The following is a 24050-nucleotide window of genomic DNA, read 5'->3' as shown; positions in this document are numbered from 1 at the left end:
AACACAATATTAGCTCTTAAGTTCAATAACATCTTGATGATAAATTTTATAAAGAATTTTTTTTAAATCTTCAACATATTTAATTCAAAAAATAATTTTTTGGCATTGGGGAAAAAAAAAAATGCTTTTTTCCCTATTTGTAAACTAACCAGCCTTACAAAATGAGCTGTCCTTACACTTTGGCTTTGATATTTATTATTATTATAAAGACAAACCATTGTATTCAGTCAGCTCTAGAGATGTTGGGCACAGATTTCATTACTTCCACCAACATTAAGTTTATTGTGCACCAGGTACAACGAACCAAAGAAGGAATGGCATGGTTTTAAAAATAAGCAGGAGCAGACAAAGAAAAGGGTAGCACCAAGGTTCAATCCCCAAAGAAAAAAACCTAAACATTTATTTTATTATCAAATTAGCACAAAGATAAGCTCAACGGAATCTTTAATGCATTTAAAACAGTGGATATACTATGCGTGCAGTATTCTCTGAGGCATGCTCATATTAAATCCAGGTCAACAATTGCACTTTCAGATTTGTTGGCTACTAATTCATCAGCAAAATGGGGACATAAGTTGTGATCACTTTTGCTAGCTGAGATGTTTGAATTTTGATGACAAACAAAATCTACTGGTTTTCATCGTTTCCTCTATTTACAAACGTGACAATAAGCTGATCATGTCGAAACACTACAGAAGGAAAGACATTTTTTTCTGTTCTTCCATCAGATCGGAAAAGAGAATCCAGTCTTCAGGTGTTTAATAAGTGAAAGCTTGAAGTATAACTATTCACAACTAAAGAGTGGTTTTACATAGATGCCCAGTGATAAACTAATGAAGCTGCCAACTCTCAGCTGATAGAAAGATATGACACAAGTGAAAGCACCCAGATATATTTCACTAGACTTATGGATCTCCTGGAACTCAGCTGTAAACAGCGTGCTGCTCTCATCATCCCGATCGGCAGCGCCCTCTCCCTTGCAGATGAAAAAGCAGAGTGTGTGACAATGAGTATGACGAACTATCTGTGTCGTAATGCTCGAGCTGTTCTGGCCACATCTGGACAAATTACATTGGTGTGGAGGTTATTGTCCATGCTGGAGTTATGGGTGCATCAGCTTCATCTGTAATATATAGTAGTGGAAGCTTTAAAGAGACGGGAATGCTACAGTTACAGCACAAGGGAAAATAATAGAGATTTCAGACTATTGCAGTCTTGAATCGCAATTTAATTACACCATCTCTGGTTTACCATCTATTGAATGTCTGGTTTTAAAGTGATAATATTAATAATGAAACAATATATTATTATTGCGGCAGCAGCAAATTGATCGGGAGCTGATCGTTGACAGAAGCTGTTTCTTTGAGGTTTCATTTCAAGTGGAACGATATCCACGGGCACAGGTTTGGAGCACTCCGAGATCAATTTCACAGCGTCACGCGAGAGGACACAGCCAAACAGAAAACAAAAGAACCGGTCTTGATTGCATTGCCTTCTCTCCATCTTCCTTGTTCAACCTGTTTGTGCAGCGGGCTGCGGCTCATTTCTGAAGCACTGTCGTTTGTCTTTGTCAGATGCCCAAAAGACTGCGGAATGAAGAGGGACACATGAAGAGGGGTCGGGTGACTGTGGCTATGGTGTGTAACCACACACACACACACACACGCGCGCGCACACACACACACACACACACACACACACACACACACACACACACACACACACACACACACAAAAAGAGCTGTCACCACTGAATCTCACAGACAGTCTGTGCCAGTGAATCCTCTTCATCACCCCTCGCATCCACCCCTCTTACCAACCAGAGCATCTTTAGAAACAGAGGTAAAGCCAAACACAGGGATGCTAATGGGTTAAATTGAAACTGTACTGGATTAAAGAAGAGTTAAGAGAGCAGAGGAGCAACTATCAGCAACGTGGTTCAAGATAGATGAGGCTCTCAGCTGCCTTTGCAGTCAGGCCGGCTGAGTGGGTGTGTGTTTTTGGGCTGATAAGACCCTAGAGTTGAAGAGGAGAGAAGCCACTGCCAGCAACCAATGATCCTTATTTGTCATAACATGTGAAAAAATACAAATAAAATATCATTTGAATATCAATTGTGGTGTTTTAGGAAATAAAGGTTTCAGAATTGCACATAAACAGTGTTTGATGAATGGCGGAAGCATATTTGCATGTTCGGTTTAATCTACTATACATCCTCAAAGGGGAAAAAAGAGGTGATTGAAGTTCAATTTGTTGCCTCTTATTAAGTATTTCCACATGGGTGCCTCAGTTAAAGGATAATGGATGAGGGATTTATTATTACCTTTTGGTCAAATGAAGTGGTGTGGGAGATAAGGTGATGAAATTAATGAGCGGGAGGAAGAGAGGTGATCCATCAACATCAAAACGCAGACGAGGGACAAGCAATACTGCAAGAACTTGAATAGAATTCATAAAAAATGAAGAAAAAAATGTGCATGCAAACAAGGGAGGCTACAGATTCCTTAGATGTCTTAAAAAGACTTCCAAGTCCCATGCTGTTTGTGACTGTTTCCACTCGACTGACCACAGAATCAAGCAATCTGCAATAAACAGTTTCAGTGAACCGAGTCACTTGCAGCGAGTTTTTATTTATTTTTTCACTGCTGCATCAAATAAGAAAGAAAATGAAGAGAAACATAAATCGGCATTTGATGGCTTTTCCATACTCATAGTATTTCTGCGTATGCACCTTGTAAGTTCAGTTATATTCCCCTCTACTCGGTTCTTTACCCTCCCTGTTCGCTTTAACCCCCGCCCCCTCCGACCAACACACACACACACCTTTCTCTGTTCCACACTGGTAAACGAGGCCGTGTCACCCCCCATCAGTAAATGAGTTCATCGGACTAACGAGCAAGCAAAGGGCCCCGACACACTAACAAGGGTCTGTTGGCTGCATGTGCCTCTGGACCAATCAGGACCCTCATCAGCGTTGACACAAAGCCTCCCCGAGCCCTCTGGAGCCAATTAAGACAGATTTTGCTTTTGAGATTGAGTGATAGCAAAAAAAAAAAAAAAAAAAAAAGATAGAGGAAGGGAGACTGATGGACCGAGAGTACCACAATGGAAAAAGAAAGAGCCACACAGATCCGCACAGTTTGAGTGTAAGGCTTCACGAAAACATGCACAAGCTTTAGTCGTGACTCACTGCAGGTTAAAACTGTGTTTTGCTTTGTTTTTGGCGAGTAGGTGTTTGCAGGTTGCATTTGGAATAAAGTAGGCAAAGCTTTTAAGAGGAAAGCAATGCTCAACACAGGAACGCTCGATCATGTGACCTTAAGAGCAGCCACATGACTCCTCTTTCACACTCCAGCAGTTGTCCTCAAGCCTTTGTGGCTTTGAAAGCAAGTGCCTTAACAAAATGCAAAAAACATGACTCCACCTCAACTTATCCATGTTCTCCACAGAATTTAAGAGAAAGTGCATCTGAATATGCAAATAATATAGAACACTTAGCTACTGAAGTAATCAAGAGTCAGTTTAACGAAACTAATGTTTCTTTGGGTTAAATTAATAGTATTATTTGACTGATTTCTATTCTTCGTATTTACCACAGAGGACAGAGTGGTATCAATCTTCCCATCTAAGCAAGTTAAGAGAATCCACATTTTTTCCACAAACTTAATAGGTATATTTAAAAAGGAGCAAATATATTATCCATTAAAACTAGAGAGCATCTAAAAGAAAGAGTGATATGAAAGTCAGTGTTGAATATTAGACATCCTGTCATCATGCTGCAGGAACAGCTAGCCCAAAACGAACTGATAATCCCAGTTGTTCTACAGCTGTGTAACTAGTGTAATGTGTAATCACTGGTCACACATAACGTTCTATTTGCCTTGAGAGGAGTAAAACAAACTACAAGGTCAGAAAAAAAATAAACACAGCTAAGAAGCTGTGCTGGAAAGTGAGAACTGAAGCAAAATAAACAGGCCCAGCTTGCAGCATGTGTAGGGTTATGAAGCCTAAAGACTCAAAGTATTCAACTCCAAACGTCACCCAGCAAGAGTTTGTGCTCCCTGAAAGAAAGTCCCCTTTGAAAGGATCTTTGGGGCCACAGTCTGAATTTAGCCTAATAAGGATTAACTCCCCCCTTTTTTCTGCCCTTTTCACTGTTTGCTAACAGGTTAGCCTTTTTTCTATCTTCGCCTGCTTGGCCTTTTTGAAGTGGGAGACCAAAAAAAAAAAAAAAAAAAAGTCTTGTGTAGATTTAGGGAAATGCTGCAGTGGTCTTGGGGTTAATTGGTGGTGAATTAAAGACTTCAGTGCATTAAATCATTAAAAATTCTACCTTGGGCATAAGCTATGAGGACAAAAGCCTTAGAAGTGCCCCAACATATAATAAGATACCAAAGTGGTATTAATTATCACTTACTGGCAGTAGCAGGTATATACATAACACAAGCCCCAACAGAAACTATAAGTCAAAGCCTTAGTAAATGACATATAAAGCCTTTAACACCAGGATTTTAGTAAATTACAGTTTTCCTTTAAGAATGGCAAAGAACATAAAATGGAAATTTTATGCTGATATATTGAACATCAGTGCTTCCTTTTCACTCCATCGCAGGCTGGACTGAGGCCACAAAGGGCTCAAAGGTGATGGGTAACAAAGGATGGATAAGTGAAGAGAAAAGGGCTGTGAAACTGGGTGCAACAAATACAGAATCTCTAGAGCATGTTATGAAAAAAGTAAAAGAAAATTAAGATAATTTACTAGAATTGTGTAACAAAGAAGTTCATATAGAATGCACACCTGCACTATGGCTAAATGTAAGGCCTTTCTGATATTGCTGAGCACCTGTTGACATGGACGGGACATGAAAGAGCTTCTATACACACCTGGATTTGTCAAGCCCATCAGTAAATGCTAGCACATCAGGGAAAGCTGGAAAAGAATGTATACGCTTTTCACTGACACTTGGAAAAATCAGGGAGACAGCCCGGAGCCTCCGCTAAAGCACAGGAGCTCTTTAGGACTAAATGCTGCTGGACCTCTGCTCTCCTATAAGCTGCCATAGCAAACATCAGACAGGTTAAGATCACCGACCGGCTCCCATCGCATTCTCCCCGCTTTCCTTCAGTCTCCCATTTTGCCATTTAATGAAGGATAGGCTTTTTTGGGGGTATGTGTGAGGCTTTGCTGAATAAATTCTTCTCTAATCCAGCTATTGTCAGCAGCTTAAGTGGGTGTAGGGTGAAAAGTACACCCCTCTTGGGGAATTTTGGGTGGGTTGTCCGAAAGGATAGATGAAGAAGAGAAAAGGCCTTTTTAGTGGAGAAAGAAAAATGTTGTGGAGAGTTAAAATATTTGTACGTGACTCAATTGGTGCTCCAAATTTATCAGTGACAAGCACTTTCAGCTACACTTGGAATGACAGAAACTGAATCAACAACCGTCTTCAATTACGTGTGCACACGGGGTGTTATCCCATTGCTGACTCAGAACACAGGGCATTAGACGCTAGTTTAAATACTGAAACTTGACTGTTCTAAGCCAACGCTTAAGCTAAGGTTTCTTCTTTGCATAACGAGCTCACAGGGTATCATAAGCTTCAATTACGAATAATACTCCAAGCACCTGATAAGCATAAAAAGCAGTTTCTGATCTGATCTGCATGCAGCGTGTTAATGGGCAGGTAGAGTAGAGCTAGGTCTGCAAGAGAACTGCTGAAAATGCATGTTAGCTTCATCTGCAAATAATGCACATATGAGCAGTAGCATCAAACAAAGGGGTGACCAGCAAAATAGCAACAAAGAGGAGAACCCCCCCCCCCCCCCCCCCCCCCAAAAAAAAGTATAAGCGTTGCACAAACAAACTGACCCACTTAATCTACAAATATTAAGTCATGGTCCTTGAAGTTTCATACGTACAAGTTCAATTTTAAGTTAGCTTCAGCTTTTTATTCTACCATGGAGGCTGAAAAACGACGGGGATTGCTGATCTAACATGAACCACTGAAAAAAATCAAAGATCTGTGGTGTAAAACAAACATGTTTATTTGATGAAGATGTCAAGTTAAAACCAAATCTGATTCACGATTAGGGTTTGATTTTATTCAACACTGTGTTTGAATTGTTTTGTATTGTTGCTATATTATATTCCACAAATCCACTTTACTCTTCCACTAGAAATGGAGTCTTGGATGAGTGAGTAATCTCCAGAGCATCCCTCTGGTTGTGCCGTTTAAACCACACTGAATAGGTCATTAACCATGATGAGAATAGAAGTACAAGAATTTAACATTCTGCTCTCTGGCACGCAAGATGTCTTTACACAGATTGTGCATCAGTGTTATGAGGTCGCACATATAAAGCAACCTGTTCTTGACTTTTTCGAAAATTAAAAACATGCGTTATGTTGATGTCAAGCAATTTTACCTTTGCATTTGTAAGGTAACCAAAAAAAATGGAGACTTAACATAAATAGCTACTTGCTTCTATGATCCATGGATCTCGTTTTAACTTTTGATATGCAGCAGAGAGCTTTCTGACAAACCGAGAGCACATTTACAATGCCAATTTCCAATCAGCATGGCTGGACATCGATCTTTCAATCAAAGCCGCGTGCCTCTCTGACCTCAACTGAATAGCAGAGGCTCGTGAGAACAGCAGGTACACAGGTGCTGATTGTAATATCAGTAGCCTACCAGGCAGACTGGCATCCATAAACAGGCCTATCCATCAGGCTGGTGCGTTGCCTTTGACGTGTGTGTCAGAGGCAGACGAAGGGAATAAATGATGGAGAGAGGGGATCAATCAAAGGAGGGGAGGGGGAGGCACCTGCCCCCTGACTGGTCCAGTCAAGCCCAGAGATGGAGCATGATGGAGGGGCTAGGCTCAGGTGCAAAAAAAAGGAGGGGGTAGCTCTTTGTCTGGAGATGCTTGGTTAAGTGTGAGCCAGGTCAAAATGGCCACAGTGGTCTGTGGATGTGTTAAGGTCCAAAGTCAGGTCACAAACAGAGAGAGGCTGAGCGTGTTTGTGAAGGAGGTTGTTTAGAGCGCCTGCCTGTGTGTGTGTGTGTGTGTGTGTGTGTACGTGTGTGCGTGTAAGCGCAAAGAGGCATTAGTCATCATTATGTGGTGAGATGAGACTGTCTAATGGTTCTTTATGTGATTACCTATGTGGCAATTGTCTTTCCCTGACCTGTCCTACCTGGTTACCATTTGCAGCACAGATGCATCGTCGGCCTGTTTTTCACAGGAGTCACGCTTTACATCGCATTGCAAGGGTTACAACAAAAACAACACAAAAATGCTTTGACTGTACTAAAAAAATTCAAAAAGCAAGCTGAATGATAAATAATTATTATGTGCAATATACCTGGATGTTTTAATTGGATTATAACACTGGTAGAAAAACGCTGAAAACAAGACTACAAATCTAGGAGCCACACAAGCTGCTCTGAAAAGGTTTTTTAGCAAAGCAGTGTTTAATTCTAATGTAAACATGCTAAAAACTATCATTTTAGTATGATGAGCATATAATGAGCGTAATTTAGCAATGAATGCTACTCTCACTACTCTCAAACCGACGTTTTGGACAGATTTTGGAGAGAAAGGGAAGCACACATTCTGATTGTGGCTCTGAGATTTCAAGTGCAGTTTCAAGTGCATTTTACCTGTCAACCTCAGAAACCACCAGCAAATAGAAAAACACTGCAAGAGCACAGAAAACACAGCAGAAGCTGAATAAAACAATGAAAGAAAAATAGTTTAACCTCCTAGGACCTGGCGTCCACATATGTGGACATCACATTTTGGGTTATGTAGACTAAAATACTAAATTTTGCTCTACCTGGGCCTGATATCCACTTACGAGGACATTATACTGCTACTGTTCTATCAAAATTTTAAACAAATATCCTCATATGTGGCTCTTATTTTTCTTAAAAATGCATGTCGTGGAAGAGTTCGGGTGTTAGGAGGTTAAAACTTAAAACTTTAAGTTATAAATATAAATGGTAAATGGTAAATGGCCTGTATTTATATAGCGCTTTACTAGTCCCTAAGAACCCCAAAGCGCTTTATAACATGAAAAATAAATCAAAGGAACAGGTTGGTGACACTAAAGGAAAGTCGAAGCATCACCAGAGTCATGAGGTTTAAACCTGATATGAATGTTTGTAAAATAAACAACACAAAAACCTGATGAGATATTTCAGTCTGGACCAGTGTTGGGCCAACAGTAAAATCAATACATCTAACAAAAGAAACAATAATCAGATAATGGCCAAAATCTCAAAGATGTCTAATAATAATTGCAGGTTTAATATATGCAAAGGGTCAGATTCTGAATGAAGGGTCGATGTCTCGATATGTCTACTGAAGACTTCAAGTTCATTAATCATCAGTGACATAGCCTTATTCAGCTGGATGTGAGGGACTGTACACAACAGTCCATGTGGTTGGAGACCCAGTATCAGCATGCAAGGGTGCTTCACCTCCTACTGGGCAAACAGAAATACAGTTCAGAAACCTTAATTTGGTGTTATCTCCTATAGTTGGCTTAAATAATTCCAGATTTCCCACATATGTATTTTTGTTGACAAGTTCCCAAATCTGTGCGGTAACTTGACTTAAATTGAGCATTTAGATTATTGGATTCCCCAATGACTGGATGATCCAAAGTGGGCTGGGAAGAAGGAGCCTGATTCTTGACAGTAAACTGGCCGTGGATGTTGGGAATTTAAAGACAGAGAAAATCATTTCACGCTTGTGAAATCTGTCTTTGTTAAGGAAACACTTCATGCCTTCCACCTACTGTAATTACTGCACCTGAGAACCGGGCAGAATGCAAAAGAGTGAAGGAAAGTGAAGGACTAGAAAGAGAAAGGTCAGCCTAACCCTTCGCTCTACTAGTCGTTGCCATAGTGTGGCTGAGCGATTTATTGACAATCTCAGGATGTGCTCCAACCAATAGAGTGGAACAGTATGAAGGAGAGACAGTGAGAGGCCAATATGAATGAGTGAAAGGATCTCTTTCCTTGGACTCATTGATAATGACATACCTGCTTGGGCTGTCCGTTAGTCCTATAGCACACACTACTTAGGCTCTAACTGGAAAATCAATAGGCTCCTCTCTCAGAGACCTCTGGCTGCCATGGCTCTTTGTGATTGGCAGCTCCAGCCAAAGGTCGTCCCTGGCGACCACGAGGGTTTGGTGGAGCAAGCAGCCGAGGGGGTGGAGGGGGGGTGATCCCTGCAGTCTGACACTTTGGGAGAGCTTAACGATATGGGACTGGTTGCTACATAACACACCAGGGTGGTTTTCCTTGACTGAATGGTCCTTCATTCAACTGCTTGAACCAACCCTGGGTAGCCGTCACCACCCCACTAATTAGAGTTACCAATGTCTTCTCAGTGGGGATTTTATTATTGCGTAGCGCAAGGCTGGACACTGACAAAACTATTGACAATCTTTCAAATGTTTTCCCATCTCTGTTTTTGTTTTTCTTTTGGAAGAAATATTTTGGAGACTTTGTGTGAAAATTTTAGGGGTATTTTTGTAGCAGTTTGCGTACAGATAAACTGATGACTTCATATGAGGCATATAAACCAAATGAATTCGAGTGAAGGTATTTTGACGTTTAATAATGTGCAATACTTTGTAAATCTGTCTGGTCCAGCGAGGGATTAATCGTTTACATCTCTGCCATCAATTTCTTTACAAATGCTGTGTCACAGTTCTGATTTCGTAAATATACCAAGTCACAGTACACAAGTTGATAACAATCCTCAATCTGGAAAAAATTTAAATTAAAATAAAAACAAAATCTCATCTTCAAGCACTTTAATGATCAATGGAAAGCATAAACATATTTCAATGTTTGCAGCTCCTGCAACGCCCCCTTCAGTATTTTCACCCTTTACTTTATTCAGCTGTTAACACTGCAAACTCCAAACACAGTACGATAGCATGGAGCACGCTCAAACTGCACTAGGAAGGGTTACAAACGCCATCCAATCAAGCTTTTGCAGATATTCCCTTTAACCAATCAGCTGGGGGGCAGAGCGGATTTCACTTCCTCATACATGCGATATTAGCAGTCTCCAGGAGAGGCTCTGCAACAATAACTCTGCATGCAATATTGATGGCTGGTGTCTAAACGCAGAGAGGGTGCTGTTAAACACACACATACACAGGCAAACGCACATCTGCTCTGCTCCGTGACTTCATCAGTTCTGCTATCTGCCGAGCAGATGCAGAGGCCTGCCAGGCAATTAGATGCCTGCGATGATTTTCTTTGAGCTCTCTATGGAGCTAGCAGCTGGCTCCATATGGGTACGGGAGACGGCAACAAAACGTGTGAACAAGAACATCAAAATTTACTCTCTCGGTTCACACGGATGTTACTCATGTGCAGTGTGTGTGTGTGTGTGTGTGTGTGTGTGTGTGTGTGTGTGTGTGTGTGTTGGGAGGCAATGAGTCACTTTCCCTGGACCTATCATGTTTCCAGAGAAATAAAGAGAGCAGAAAAAAAGGAATTACCTAAAACTGGCAGCAGTGCTACTACACCCCTCACTTCAAAGTACAAAGCAAGAAAGGAGATCAGTGTTAATGAGTGCAACTCGACTCTCAGTTTACTTTAGTACTGATTATTGAGACTAACTATTAAACAAGTAGATGAACCAAATAACCCAACTCTCACCTGATAAGGAACCAAATGTATCTTTGAGGCTTTGATACCAATTTTAAACTAAGGTATACAAATATTGTAGTTTATGCTATCTGGAAAGAGCCGATAATTGTGTGAAAATGGCAAACTCAAAGCAAGAACAGAGAGGGGGGGATGCGTGTTTTTGTCTAGTTACTCATCAGCTGGCAGATATTTGTGCAGTCAGTTTTGCGCTTACGAGGGGATGGCTGTGGAGTCGCGCAGGCTTGGATCAAAGAGCTCTTTGACAGGATCTTCTCTACACTCAGAAATGAGAAAACCTTCAAGGAACACTGAATGTTTTCCAGAGATGTACAGAAAAACGTATGAGTGACTGAGTGGGGTAAATGAGGTACAAACAGTCGGCATTTGCCGTTCATATATATAACAGTATATATGAAAGAAACTATGAGGAGTGTTAAAAAAGCAAAGAAAATTCTAAAATCTCTGCTCCAACGTGTGCTGACTGCGTTTCTGTTTTCCAAACTTCGATGGACATGTAGTAAGCTGAAATATAATGACGCCCCTATTCTGACATATGGCTGACCTTTGCACTTTGGCTGAAAAAACGATTTTATTAATCCGACACGAGGTATCCATTCTATAATAAAAATGAACACAGTGGCTCAGGAACGCGTGGTGTGATAAGTGGGCCCGCAAAGATCCCTAGCGTCTATATAAAACTGTACGTTTGTGTCACCGTATATTTCATTAAACTAGGCTTAGCATCTCCTTCATAATATTTGGACACTTGCTCTCCAAGTAGAGCCGATTAATCTCTCCGGAGCTGCGAGCTTGATAATAAACAGTCATCCTGAAATCACACAGCCAGACATTTTTTCTCACTTATTTCATCTTTTACTAAATTCCAAAGCCACATTAGGATAACGGCTGCTTGAGGGAAGACCTGGCGAATATCAGTTTAGTATTTTTATCAGCAGTATTTCACAATAAATCTATGTTTGGAAGCCAAAATAAAATGTCACGACGCACCAGCAACACTTCCCCTTGAATGTTTTCTTAGTGAGGAAAGTTAATCCGACACTAAAACTCTGTGCTATTATCTATGGGGGTCGGGGTGGGGGGGTGGGTCCTGCTAGGTTATTATTAATAAAGATAAAAACTCACTCATAGAATTTAATGAAATTAAATGTAGGGGGGTTTTAGCACTTATTGCTACACCTACATGAAGCAAAATGTGCTGTTTGCACAGGAGGCAAAAGCAGTATATCGTGTGTGTGTGTGTGTGTGTGTGTGTGTGTGTGTGTGTGTGTGTGTGTGTGTGTGTGTGTGTGTGTGTGTGTTTTAAACACATCTAGTTTGAGCTCAAATACTAAAAAAAGGTCTCAAACGTCTTTTGCAATATAGCTAAAAAAAAAATTACACATCATGACTAACTTCACACTTCTCAAAATTATCACCACTTGTGGAAAACACAACATGATAAAGTCCAGAAAATGTGGCAACTGTGAAGGTTGGCTCATTAATCTGAGGCTTTTCTGAAATGTTTATGTCTTATTTCAGTATCATTTGCATAGTTTGGCCACTTCATATCAGCGGATGGCTCCTGGGAATCATTAATGAAGCAATATTCTGCCTTATCTATAATTTAGTAACAAGTGTCAAAAGTTTCCTTTATTTTTCTTATTTTTGTTTTTTACATTTCATTTGCAGGAAGCTTGGAGCAAACTCCATATTTGACTCTTTGAACAAAAATACAGCAACCTTGTTTTCTCTGCAGCCTTCAGGTTGCAGATGAAACGCACGACAGATTCTCTATTAATCGGTGGCAGCCACAGCAGAAGGCCTATTTGCCTCCTACCAACATTCACTCCGAGAAACACCTTCCACACGAAGCTTCAAAAACGATGCCTGATCGCCGCTTATTATTGATTTTATTTCAAGAAAATGAGGTTACAATAATCGACAGCAGTCTTTCAAAATTCTAGGCCTAATCTGAGATGCTTTGATCAAAATATATGTTTGCATAAAATTAATCCAAATATTTAAACTCATTTTTTAAAAGACCTGAAAGTCTCATCAAATGTTTCATTAAAATCTAATTTAAGACGCACTATTATCGCAATGTCGTTCTCTGGACGCGTGACGGGATAGAAAAGGACTAAATATTACATGTTGCTTAAACATGCCCTCACACCCCAGCCTCTCGTCTGTGAGAGGATGTAATGGCTTCTTTAGTTCTCCAACACGCGGTGACAAAGGGATGTCTACGCAAAGACCTCTAGTTAAATTATTCAGTATATGGTCAGGGTTCACGGCGATCAAGCCACGGGCGGTGTGTGAGGGAAGTGTGTTAGGGAAGACACACACACACACACACACACACACACACACACTGAATAAGTTATTTAACTAGACACAATGTTGTGTACTGGCTGTGTAAAAGATGCTAAACCAATCCCAAAAATACATCACTTGATTAGTTAAACAGCTCATCAGGTTTAGGAAAAGTCGTTGGGGCCGTTTTGGTTTCGTTCGCGTCACTAAAGAGCTTCAGAGGGGAAGCTGCAGGTGCATTGGACACATTTATCCCAGCAAACAATACACCGACAAAACTGTGTCGATCGGAGATTAATCAGCAAGAAGAAAAACACACATAATAATTAATTAAAAGAAAATGACCCATGGATGTGATATTAAAAAAATCGATTTTCACAAAGTAAGGAGAATTGGGATTGATTTCAGATGAAGAGGGAATAAAAGAATTTTCACTTTTATTTCACAAAATAATACCAGCAGATCATACCTGGTGTTAGGTGTCTAATTCAAAACATGGAGAATACGCCCAAAATCCGCAAAACCCCGAGTATAAAAAAAAATTAAGTCAGCGATGATCAAGAGTTTTTTATGAAGAAAGTGGCGCAAAAGCCTATAGACGTTGCGATTACTGAGCCTTGGAAGTCGGAGTGGCATTTTTATTTTTTTAAGATAGAGAAAGAAACTTGTTAAATTAAAAACTAGGAGAAATAGCGAGGCACTTATCTGCAGAATGCAAGCAGCTGTTAAGTTAAAGATTCAAAATCTCAATCCTCAAAATGCAGGAGAAGCTGCGCGTAAAGGAGCAGCACTTGTCGTGGAAAAAAAATGTTTTACTGTCGGCGCGGAGAGTTTACACCGGCATATGAAGTATAAACCTAAAGGTTTGTGTTTTCCTGTGTCGACTTGGGGAGCGCTGGACTGCATGCACCGTGTGCCCAGATGCTGTCGAAGCGAACTGGAGCTCTCCTGCAGGACCGTCTGCCTCTGGCAGCTCTGATTGGCTGCCTGCACTGACAGCTCTGCACATGATTGCAGGAGGAGAAGCCCGACCCCCTTCACTCTTCTAAAGGAACCATTCATAAAGTACACAAATCCAGCTCAAAGCTGAGTGTGGACGAAAAGTGAGCGGGGGCACAGAGGAGAGAATAAGAGCAAGAAGAGATGAGTGGTCATACGCGGCGTTTTAGCCTTTAGCGTCTACAGTCCGGGAAACGGATGGTGACCTACAACCTGAATATGAATCTTCTTAGCTGTGCTGGAAGTGCTCATGTCTTGGACTGATATTTAGTAAGCTATTACGTTGCATCCCTATCCGTTTCCTCCTCCTCACACTGACGTCCATCCGCTGCAAAAGCAAGGAGAAAAAAAAAAACTTTGATTACACATTTTTCCTGCACGGTGAGCGTTTGCCTCTGGCTTTACCGGTAAGCATTGGATCCGTCAAATTACTGCGACTCTCCGGTGTACAGCCCGGACCTCTGCCCGAACATGATTGCGACGCAGGCAAAGCTGGTTTACCAGCTTAACAAATATTACAACGACAGATGCCAAGCTCGCAAAGCGGCCATTGCGAAGACTATAAGGGAGGTTTGTAAAGTGGTGTCCGATGTCCTGAAAGAGGTGGAAGTGCAGGAACCCCGCTTCATCAGCTCCCTCAGTGAGATAGATGCGCGCTACGAGGGGATGGAGGTCATCTCCCCCAATGAGTTTGAGGTGGTGCTTTACCTTAACCAGATGGGGGTGTTCAACTTTGTGGATGACGGCTCCTTGCCCGGCTGCGCGGTGCTGAAGCTGAGCGATGGCCGCAAAAGGAGCATGTCGCTGTGGGTCGAGTTCATCACAGCCTCGGGCTACCTATCAGCCAGAAAGATCCGCTCAAGATTTCAGACTCTGGTGGCACAGGCCGTGGATAAATGCAGCTACCGTGACGTGGTAAAGATGGTCGCCGACACCAGCGAGGTCAAACTACGGATCAGGGAGAGGTACGTGGTGCAAATCACCCCCGCATTCAAGTGCACTGGGATTTGGCCTAGAAGTGCAGCTCAGTGGCCCATGCCCCACATCCCCTGGCCCGGCCCTAACAGGGTAGCAGAAGTGAAAGCCGAGGGCTTTAACCTGCTCTCCAAAGAGTGCTACTCGTTAACGGGGAAGCAGAGCTCCGCAGAGAGCGACGCCTGGGTCCTCCAGTTCAGCGAGGCCGAGAACAGGCTGCTAATGGGAGGCTGCAGGAAGAAGTGTCTGTCCATCCTCAAGACTCTGAGGGACCGTCACCTGGAGCTGCCGGGACAGCCCCTCAACAACTACCACATGAAGACCCTGCTGCTGTACGAGTGCGAGAAACACCCGAGAGAGACCGACTGGGACGAGTCTTGCCTCGGAGACCGACTCAATGGTATCCTGCTGCAACTCATATCCTGTCTGCAATGCCGCAGATGTCCCCACTACTTCTTGCCAAACTTGGACTTGTTTCAGGGAAAGCCTCACTCAGCCCTGGAGGTTGCTGCTAAGCAGACATGGAGACTAGCGAGGGAAATCCTCACCAACGCTAAAAGTTTGGACAAATTATAAACTGGTTGTCAAGACTGCAGCGAAGGACATTTTTGGGATAAAATTCAAAGACTATTCTTCAACCGAGTCTCCAAGAAATGTGAAAAGAAAATCAGCAAGAAAATAATGAAGCGAACAAACAAAAACCCCCACTTTTGTTTAATAATAAATGGAGCAATTGGGCCCCTGCCGAGAGAAAGTGAAGGTACAGTTTCAAATAAATGTAATAAATTTTAGTTGTCTTCTTTAAATGTTTTCACAAAGTGAAGAAACTTTTATTTAAATATATGCACAAAACTCGTTAAGTGAAAGAAGAAAATGTAGCGTGCCAAGTTCATTTTTTTTTCCATTATGTGACTTAAAGAAGAAATGTTAATAAAATGTTGCAAATTAAATTACAACTTGGCCTCATGTTTGGACGTCTTTGGACAGCTGAGATGGCAACTTTGCAAATCTGTTTCACTTTAGCTTAAAAAAAAATAAAAAATAATCACAGGACAAAATTTAAGTTGATGAAACACAGGCAGAAAAAAGATTAATATGATTTAGCAATTTATTTATTTTTTTTACGTTTTTATTTTTAAAAGGCCCATTTTAGGCCATAAGTTATTGTAAGAGTGCCAAGCTCAACGGGATTGGATTTTTTTGGATTGTTGTTTTTTAAATGAATGTAAATCCAGGCTCTGGTGTTAATGTGTAGGTCTGGGAGCATCTGTGCTCTGTTTGGACAGTGGTACAAGCACAGGGCCTACAGCAGAGTGAGAAAAAAAAAATCTAGTAATGAACTGATTTTACTATTTGAAACCTTTATTGCCATATTTATGGCATTCTCCATGTTTTCATCCACATATTTCTGATATAAAACAACACCCAACTAAACGTGGATTTTATTAAAATAACACTTAAATAAATATGATAATTTTACAGAGTCTTAGCCAACACCCACCATACACTGACAACAAACAGCCACCTGTAGGTCAGCACTCCTCTTACTGACCAATATTACTAAAACAAATTTAAATCATTTTTATTTTCAACTCAGAGCATAATTTAATGCAATTTCAACTTGTGTTTTTCTTATAGTGATGAAACAAATGCTGCACACTTACATGATACAATTGCTAAATTAGCTGTTATAACAATGTTCTACCAATAAAGATTATTTTTTAAATTAAACTTAAAAAACTTTCATGGGAAAATAAAATGAGTTTCATAGAATCCAGAAACCACTGTAAAGAGAAAATAAAACACAGACGCAGTTGGAATCCAACCTTATGGTAACTTCAACCGCGTCTCCTCTTTAGCAAATGTTTAGAAAAGCTTACAAATGAACTAAAAAAAATATTTTATTAATTTTAAAACAAAGCGGACATAAAAACACACAAGCTTCTGTGTGACATTTAGATGCCAGCAGGGCCTATCGGAAATCCAAGCATATCTTCTGTAAGTGACCGTGAGAAACATGGTCAATGGAGCTTGAGTCCCTTACCTTTGGATCGATGCTCTTGAAGCTGGGCTCCTCTTCATCCACCTCGAAGTAGAGCTCGGAGGCGGTGATGGACAGGGTGCCTTTTACCACCACAGCCGGAGCCACGAGCTGAGCGCTGGTGCTCATGTTTACTGGGCCTGGAGGACGGACAGAGACACAGGCCGGTCACAAAACGAGAACGTCAAACTGGGGGACCACTGAGCGCTAATGCGAAGCTGTAAAAAGGAAAATCAAAAGAATCCAACCTGATGGAAAAGTTAAAAACAAACCAGGGATCTGGTTAATTCGTGAAAGTTAATCATGGTAAACGGTAAAGATAACGTTAACGTCTGACCACTTTTAAAGCTGACGCACAATCGCGCAGTAACCAACTTCCACGGTATTACTTTTACAATAAAGCTGCCATGTTTTTAAAAAACAAAATGCTTCGGTTGTTTAAAATAATCAGCGTTTTATTGGCAAATTTAAGACAAAACCAACACACACGAAACAATAGAAGTCCACCAACACGTGTTTTTACTTTATGTAATAAAACGGTGTGGGGCAAAAAAAAAAAGCCGAAAACACTCAAAAAATGACTGATTAAAATACTACTTTGCGTCACAACTGTCAAAACTGACTGTTCATCAGGATCCATTGATCGGTGGCTTCTGGGAGAAGCTGTATTTCATCTCTCATCAATCTTAATTTATGCCAGTATGACAATGAGAGCCTGGCTCAGGGGAGCTGTGGGTGGAAGCTCTGCCCGGCTCTGCGCATATGAGCCATTGTATTTGCAGATGTGCGCCGCGGAGCTGCGGGCTTGATTTCCCCGAGCACCCTCGCGCTCTCGCACACGGATGGAATAAACAGATATGTATATAGTCATCCCTTTGCCTGTCGTGAACCCCGTGAGTACTGACATGTTATCCGTGGGTTGAAATAACATTTTTTGTTCCGTTCACTCAAAGACATTCAATTACACCTGGAGCAGACAGCTGCTTAAGAGCACAGCTAAACCTCTCTCGACAACTTCTACGCACTTCTCGCGGGATAAATCACACGATTAGACAGGATTCAGTGTTTAATCCCATTGTCATCCAGATGCATTATTTTTATAGCACTCTAAGCCCAATTACTGCAGCTTAGTCTGCTGAGCGCTGTCGCTGCGCATAATATGCGGATTACACGGCAATAGGCCTATTAAATGAAGATTATTTAAATAACAGACATTTAAAAAAAGGAGGTGGGGCAACATCGTGAACTGGAATCTCATTCTCATTCTGCAGCTGCAATAGCTGACCAGGCTCACATGGAGGGAATTTGAAGTTTTATCAAAAGGAAAAACTACCCTCCTTCAATCAGATAATACCTCATTTGAAAAGAGCTATCCTGGGGTAAGCTGCTACTGCCAGATAAAAAAATGTTTAGAGTTGCTGCTTGGGCCGGTGTGTGTGCCTGTGTGTGTACAGTATGTTTGTAAAGCAGACCTCCATTGGCAGAGGCAGGAAAGTTAAGATGCCATGGTGGCACTAGCACTCCAGTGTGCTATGAGAAAGTGATGTATGCTCATTAAAAAGCTGGTTTTCCTTTGTTTATAAAGGAGCTGTACACACAAATTACTCAAGTATGAATGTAAAAAGAAGCACAGCAATATAATAAAACACCAAGGTCATATTGGAAAATCACAGCCTGCTTTGGAAGATAAGGAAGACACTGTTTGGATTTGTTTCGTGTATAGATTCCTCGTATTCAATGCAGTAAATCAGAGTTGCACATGTAGCAAAAACTCAAACTACAGTGCCGCCATTTCTTTATTTGGTCTGAACTGCAGGGGGGAAAATTACAACACAGACACAAACACAAGCAGGGAGGTGGGGGAATGACCGAGGAGCAGGTATGGGAGGTGGCGAACACGAGCTGCTTCTTTACCTGTGACGTTCTCCAGGTCCTTGTCCTCTAGTGACGACAGAGTGTCATCATCTCCGTCGAGGGATGCCTCGCTCTCTGAGTTTTGATTTCCCAGAGCCTGGCTCCTGATGGACTGCTTGCCTTTGAGAATATCGTCCTCGGATGCTAGAGTGGGAAGCAGGAGGGGGAAAGAGCCATCTTATTTTGCATTTGAAGTAATTACAGCATAAAAGTCAAGGTTGTATTTCATACTGTAGATTGACACGACACGAATGCATCCGACTTTATTTTATGAGAGTTTAAGGACACAAAAGCTTTCACATCAAGTCGATTTAAAAAAAAAAAAAAAAAAAAAAAAAAAAAAGAAATTGATGCACATTTTTAAAAAAGAAAAGAAAAGAAAAAACAGCTCTTATAAGCAATCCCCTTACACACAGTAAAAATAACAGTGGACTAGTTATTTGTATCCATTATCACACAGTGAAAATAAAAGTGTTTGTTTCTTTGTTAAAATCAATTAAAATCAATTGTCAACAGTCTTCTTCAAGATTCAACTCCAAGTAAAATCTTATATTTCATTTTCAGAACATAATTAATTTATGTTTTACAAAATGAAGAACAATCTGAGGCCTTTTAGTAAGATAAGGCAAGTTTTTTAATATGATCTGGATGTTATGTTTTTTGCTTTTTTTCACTGAAGTGAGCATATGGTGTGTTTACCCTAATGCAACTATTTGCATTTGAGTCTTTACCTCGATGCAGCGGTTCAGTGCAGCGCTCACGTGCACTGCATTTTCAGACAGTCACAGCTACGAACAACACGAGACAAAACCCAAATGCAAACACAACCCTAACTGGATTTTTCCCCCATTTACCATGAAGCATAACAAACACAACTTCACACTCAGGCTTTTCAGACACATTTAAACAAAATGATGGTCACACACTTCCCGTTTTGATTTTAGCCGACACAACTTGAGATTCCAAATACATTATTTAAAAAGACAAAAAAATCTGCAAATCTGCAAACATTTACAGAGCCCCGTACTTCCCCAGCGGTGCATGGTAAAGATCCACAGACGCAAGTTCACAACACAAAGACTGGCTGGCAAGTCTTCTACATTTGTAAACATAGCTGGCAATACAGAGAGTGCTTTCACTGCTTCTGTGCACGACTTTGTGTTCTAATCCAGCACTCAGCTGCAAGTAACCACGTTCAGTCCGGCGAGTCGCTGAACGCATATCCAGGGGATTTTTTGTCATCACCACCTGGGATTGCGGTGGAGATCAATTGCACTTCCTAAAAATGCACAGCCGTGCCGTGTAGCCGTACACTTTGAAACCGCTAGACGAGCGCGGCTAAAAAAATCTCTTGTCATGGAAAATATGCAGCTCACTGATATTTAGAATGGCCTTCCTGTAATTAAGCCTCCCTGGAGGATTCTTTAGTTAGCAGCACTGAAATTACTACCAGCTCCCCTAATACGTACCACATGCCATTGTATTCGCACCAAGCAAGTGGACAGGGGACTTGTCAGAGGAGCTTAAAAACAGAAATGTATTTGAACTTCTATGCATTGCATGCTCAGCAATTATCCTCCCCCTCATATTAAGACGGCACTAGCGCACAGTATCAAGCCATGAAAACCTCAAACAGCTTATAAATAGCTCTTTAGTCTATTCGCTGAAGTACATGCAACACAAATAATGACAACTCAGCATATTGTGGGTGTGTGTGAGTCCATTAGGAGCTATTTTGGCTAAAGTTACATCACTTATCACCAGATACATAAAAGTGGACATAAGTGACAAGCTGTGTGCCAGCCTCCCAGCCTTCCTGTTCTTAAAGTAGGTAACTTTTTCTCTTTTTTGAATATGACGTGTGTGTGTGTGTGTGTGTGCGCGCGCGCGCGTGCGTGCGTGTGTGTGTGTGAGAGTGTGACAACAATATGAAATTAACTAAAATGAACTACAACTGTTCTAATACTTATGAAACAACTTCTCCACCCCCCCCCCACACACACACTTTTTCTTTTTTTAAGAACTTTAAGAAAAAGAAAAAAAAGAAAAGGGAATTTAAAAAAAAAAAAAAAAAGGAAAAGAAAAGGAATTAAAATAACACAACTTTAGCTTTAACATCACGGCTTTTACCATCTTGTTAATCACTGTAATGCTTTTAAATTATGCCGTGATTACAAGCTATGCGTGGAGCGGGAGTGCCACATTAAGAAAAAAATCCACGGCACTTCAACCTCATCACTCATCACGCAGGGAGCAGAAATGTACATAAATCCCAACTGGTTACACTCTTTCCAGGACCCCTTTTCCCTCGCTGAGAGGTTCAACTACCTGCTTATACAACACAAGGCATGCATGGTCGCGGCAATTAAATTGTCAGAATTAACAAATTTGTTTTTAACGGGAGCGTAGCCAGGAGTGTGGTCATGAGGAGAGTATTGATTACCAGAACAGAGACATTAGTCTTCAGGTATTTACTCTGCCACCTCTGGTACACGGGCCCGGGACCAGACCAAATCAATCCCTAGAAAAGATGGTTCTTTCCAGCTGTAAATACATAACAGCCTACTCAAGCCCTACTGGCAGCCACACACTCTCCTGTGGAAATCATCTTGGCACTGTATGAATGATAACAGTTGTCTATATCTTTAACACAGAAATGCTTTTTTTTTTTTTTTTGCACATATTTCCCCAATCTTAAGAGCAAAGCATGATTAATGGAAAATAAAATGCTTTTAGAATATATCAACAAGTAAAAACTGCATTTTTCCCCCTCGTTGCTTCCAATTTTCTGATTATGTGAGAGATGTGAAAAGCACTGCCACAGGTAGCTAGCAAATGAGGGTAAATTCAGGCTTGATCTTATGCTAAATATTTTCTTAGGGAGCGAGACTGCATTTTCCCTTCTGCATCTGATGAATATAATTACAGCCAGATATGACCTTTGTGCTCTGTTTGAAAACTCAGCCCTGCGTTCTCATCCCGAGCTGCACTTCCATAACAAATGTCGGGTCGACTAAAACAAGACAAAAGGTTACATCAGAAAATGTATGCCGTCAGGCTTCACTGTCAAAGAGTTATTTTAATGATATATTCCCATAGTTTATCCAGGTAGTATACTCTCAGGAGGCAGCGCAGTCTTTCCAAAACTGGCCGCTGGCTATTTTTACACAGGCTTGACTTTGAAACTAAATATTGTTTGCAGGAATTTGTCTTCTTCCACCAGTGATGGATGTATAGAGCACATGAGCTGAAATTATTTTAGATATAGCAGAATACCAGACCGAATACCTGAATAACCAAAACATAAGGAACTCCTTCCATGTGAATGTCTTTTCCTCTACTAAAAAATGTTTTTTAAAAAGGCAACGATAGAGCATGAGTATGTCTGTTCTCTGCCGTTACTTAGCTGAAGGGAAAACACTGAGGAATTCAAACAGAAAGTAAAAATTTGGAGCATTGCTGCAGAGGAACAGCAACCAGCTGGACTCTGGCCTCGTTCCCCAGCTGCCTCCACACTGCAGCCATTACTGCAGAGCAGAGGTCTCCCAGGATCCGGGGTTCCCAAACATTTATTGCTTTTAGATCGTATTCTTATTGAATCCTGTCACACCTGCCATTTGTCTTTAAGAATGATAACGCATTTAAAGGGTAGTTTTGCAGGTGACACACCGAGGACATTTTTGGCTCGGAAATGTCCATCTTTCTATTTTTTTATTTTATTTTTTTTAGGAGAAGGCAATTGATTGTGCTGGTTAATCTTGATGTAAACGCCAGGGATGAGCTGGATACTTGCAAAAAATGAAGGATTATATGCACTTTTTCCTGCAGGAATGTGTGACTTAGACTCTGCTGTTAGCTGATAACTAATCTTGTAATCAGACAAAGATGGGGGGGGGGGGGGGGGGGGGGGGGGTCTACATTATAGTGGTAAAGGAAAAAAGAAGTCAGTGTTGTTGGTGTTCACTGTCAGAACTGATTATCCCAGACCATGTAAAATTATCAGTAACTGAGGCCTTTCTTCAACTCCAATTTGCGTTTTTGCTAGCATTCTAATAAACTTGAAGGACCGGCACAATGTTTACTGTTAAATAATATTAGACATGACTTACACATATTAGTGACAAATTAATAGCAAAAGCCAAAGTCTTAGCACAGGAGGTTCTATTATGTTTGGGGGGGTTTGCTGGCATTGCTGGGGTCTGTGTTCTCCTTTAGTGGGTTGAGTGATTGGACACAAAGTTGTTCTGACCGATTACCTTCATCCTGTGATCAAACACTTCTATCTTAATGGGTGTGGCTTCTTTTAAGGCTAGCAAAAAAAACAAACACCAAAACAAACAAGGACCTAATGGATGGTTTGATTAATATGAAAAATTATATACATTTAATTTCAACTCTAAAAATCTTCCTGAAATGAAAAGTTCAAATCCGACAGTGATCCTTCATTCGAAAGGTGAAAAAAAGAAAATATGAGGCTGAGTGAATGTTACTTACCACTTATATCAGCCACTGTTATGCAGCCAAGAAAAAAAAAGAATAAATAAAATTCAATACGTCATGTTATCCACAACATCTCAGTTAAACATGTTCTGAATAAAGCAAGCCAATACGAAGGCGGTAGTTCGGTTTTGCATAATGGGTGGCTGTGTATGAAATTACCTGTGTGTGAAATTCAAATGTGGGTGTTTTTCTTCTCCTCCGTTTTGTGGTACAATAAATCGTTTATTGCAGTGTGAGGACTAATTTTTATTGCCTTGTAGCTGGTGCTACCACCAAATGAGTAAGAAAGGCTGTGCTATGAACAGGCGGGGGAGTGGGGGGGGGGCACAAAAACCTGGTGGATGAGACTGACCATGTTCAGCCACAGCTTTGAGCGTAGCTTCTGAGTGACTGGATCCAAAGGGGTTCCTGACGCAACGACGTCGCCGTCTTAAATCGTCCTCCCAGTAGTCTAGGCGCCAGAAGTCCCTCGGCCTGCTGCAACGAGACAGAGGTAGCACATGTGTTAGCAATTACCAGCCAGCATGGTATAGCAACCCAGCATTAGCACTTGGTCCGAGCAAGCATACATAAAGCCAGCATTGTGTTTGGAGGGCTCCCCCCCACCAAACTCTTAGAATTTG

At 41.1% G+C, this 24050-nt stretch overlaps 2 protein-coding genes across 9 annotated transcripts in view; one reads left to right on the top strand and one right to left on the bottom strand.

Moving 5' to 3' along the window:
• Positions 1-24050, bottom strand: part of lrba (LPS-responsive vesicle trafficking, beach and anchor containing) — a 172696-nt gene that overhangs the window by 48805 nt on the left and 99841 nt on the right. For 4 of the 8 annotated variants that reach the window (XM_085409606.1, XM_085409607.1, XM_085409609.1 and 1 more), the window contains exons 37-40: positions 23780-23904; positions 23422-23436; positions 18928-19071; positions 17017-17153 (exon numbers count right to left, since the gene is read on the bottom strand). In XM_085409606.1, the coding sequence (XP_085265732.1) occupies positions 17017-17153; positions 18928-19071; positions 23422-23436; positions 23780-23904 (421 nt within the window). The remainder of the gene's footprint in view (positions 1-17016; positions 17154-18927; positions 19072-23421; positions 23437-23779; positions 23905-24050) is intronic. The other 4 variants (XM_085409610.1, XM_085409613.1, XM_085409611.1 and 1 more) reach the window with 1 other exon arrangement.
• mab21l2 (mab-21-like 2) lies at positions 14052-15928 on the top strand. The gene has a single exon (XM_085409621.1). It carries the CDS (start codon positions 14469-14471, stop codon positions 15546-15548), a length of 1080 nt encoding a protein of 359 aa, XP_085265747.1. The 5' UTR covers positions 14052-14468; the 3' UTR covers positions 15549-15928.

The sequence above is a fragment of the Rhamphochromis longiceps genome, linkage group LG6, assembly GCF_057381845.1.
Source record: "Rhamphochromis longiceps isolate RC_006_pf linkage group LG6, R_longiceps_female_GT1.1, whole genome shotgun sequence".
Taxonomy (NCBI): domain Eukaryota; kingdom Metazoa; phylum Chordata; class Actinopteri; order Cichliformes; family Cichlidae; genus Rhamphochromis; species Rhamphochromis longiceps.
The sequence above is the reverse complement of the archived record's forward strand: the minus strand, read 5'-3'. Positions and strand labels throughout refer to the sequence as shown.

Coding starts and splice junctions, on each gene's coding strand:
- mab21l2 (XM_085409621.1), top strand. CDS start 14,469: ATGATTGCGACGCAGGCAAAGCTGGTTTACCAGCTTAACAAATATTAC.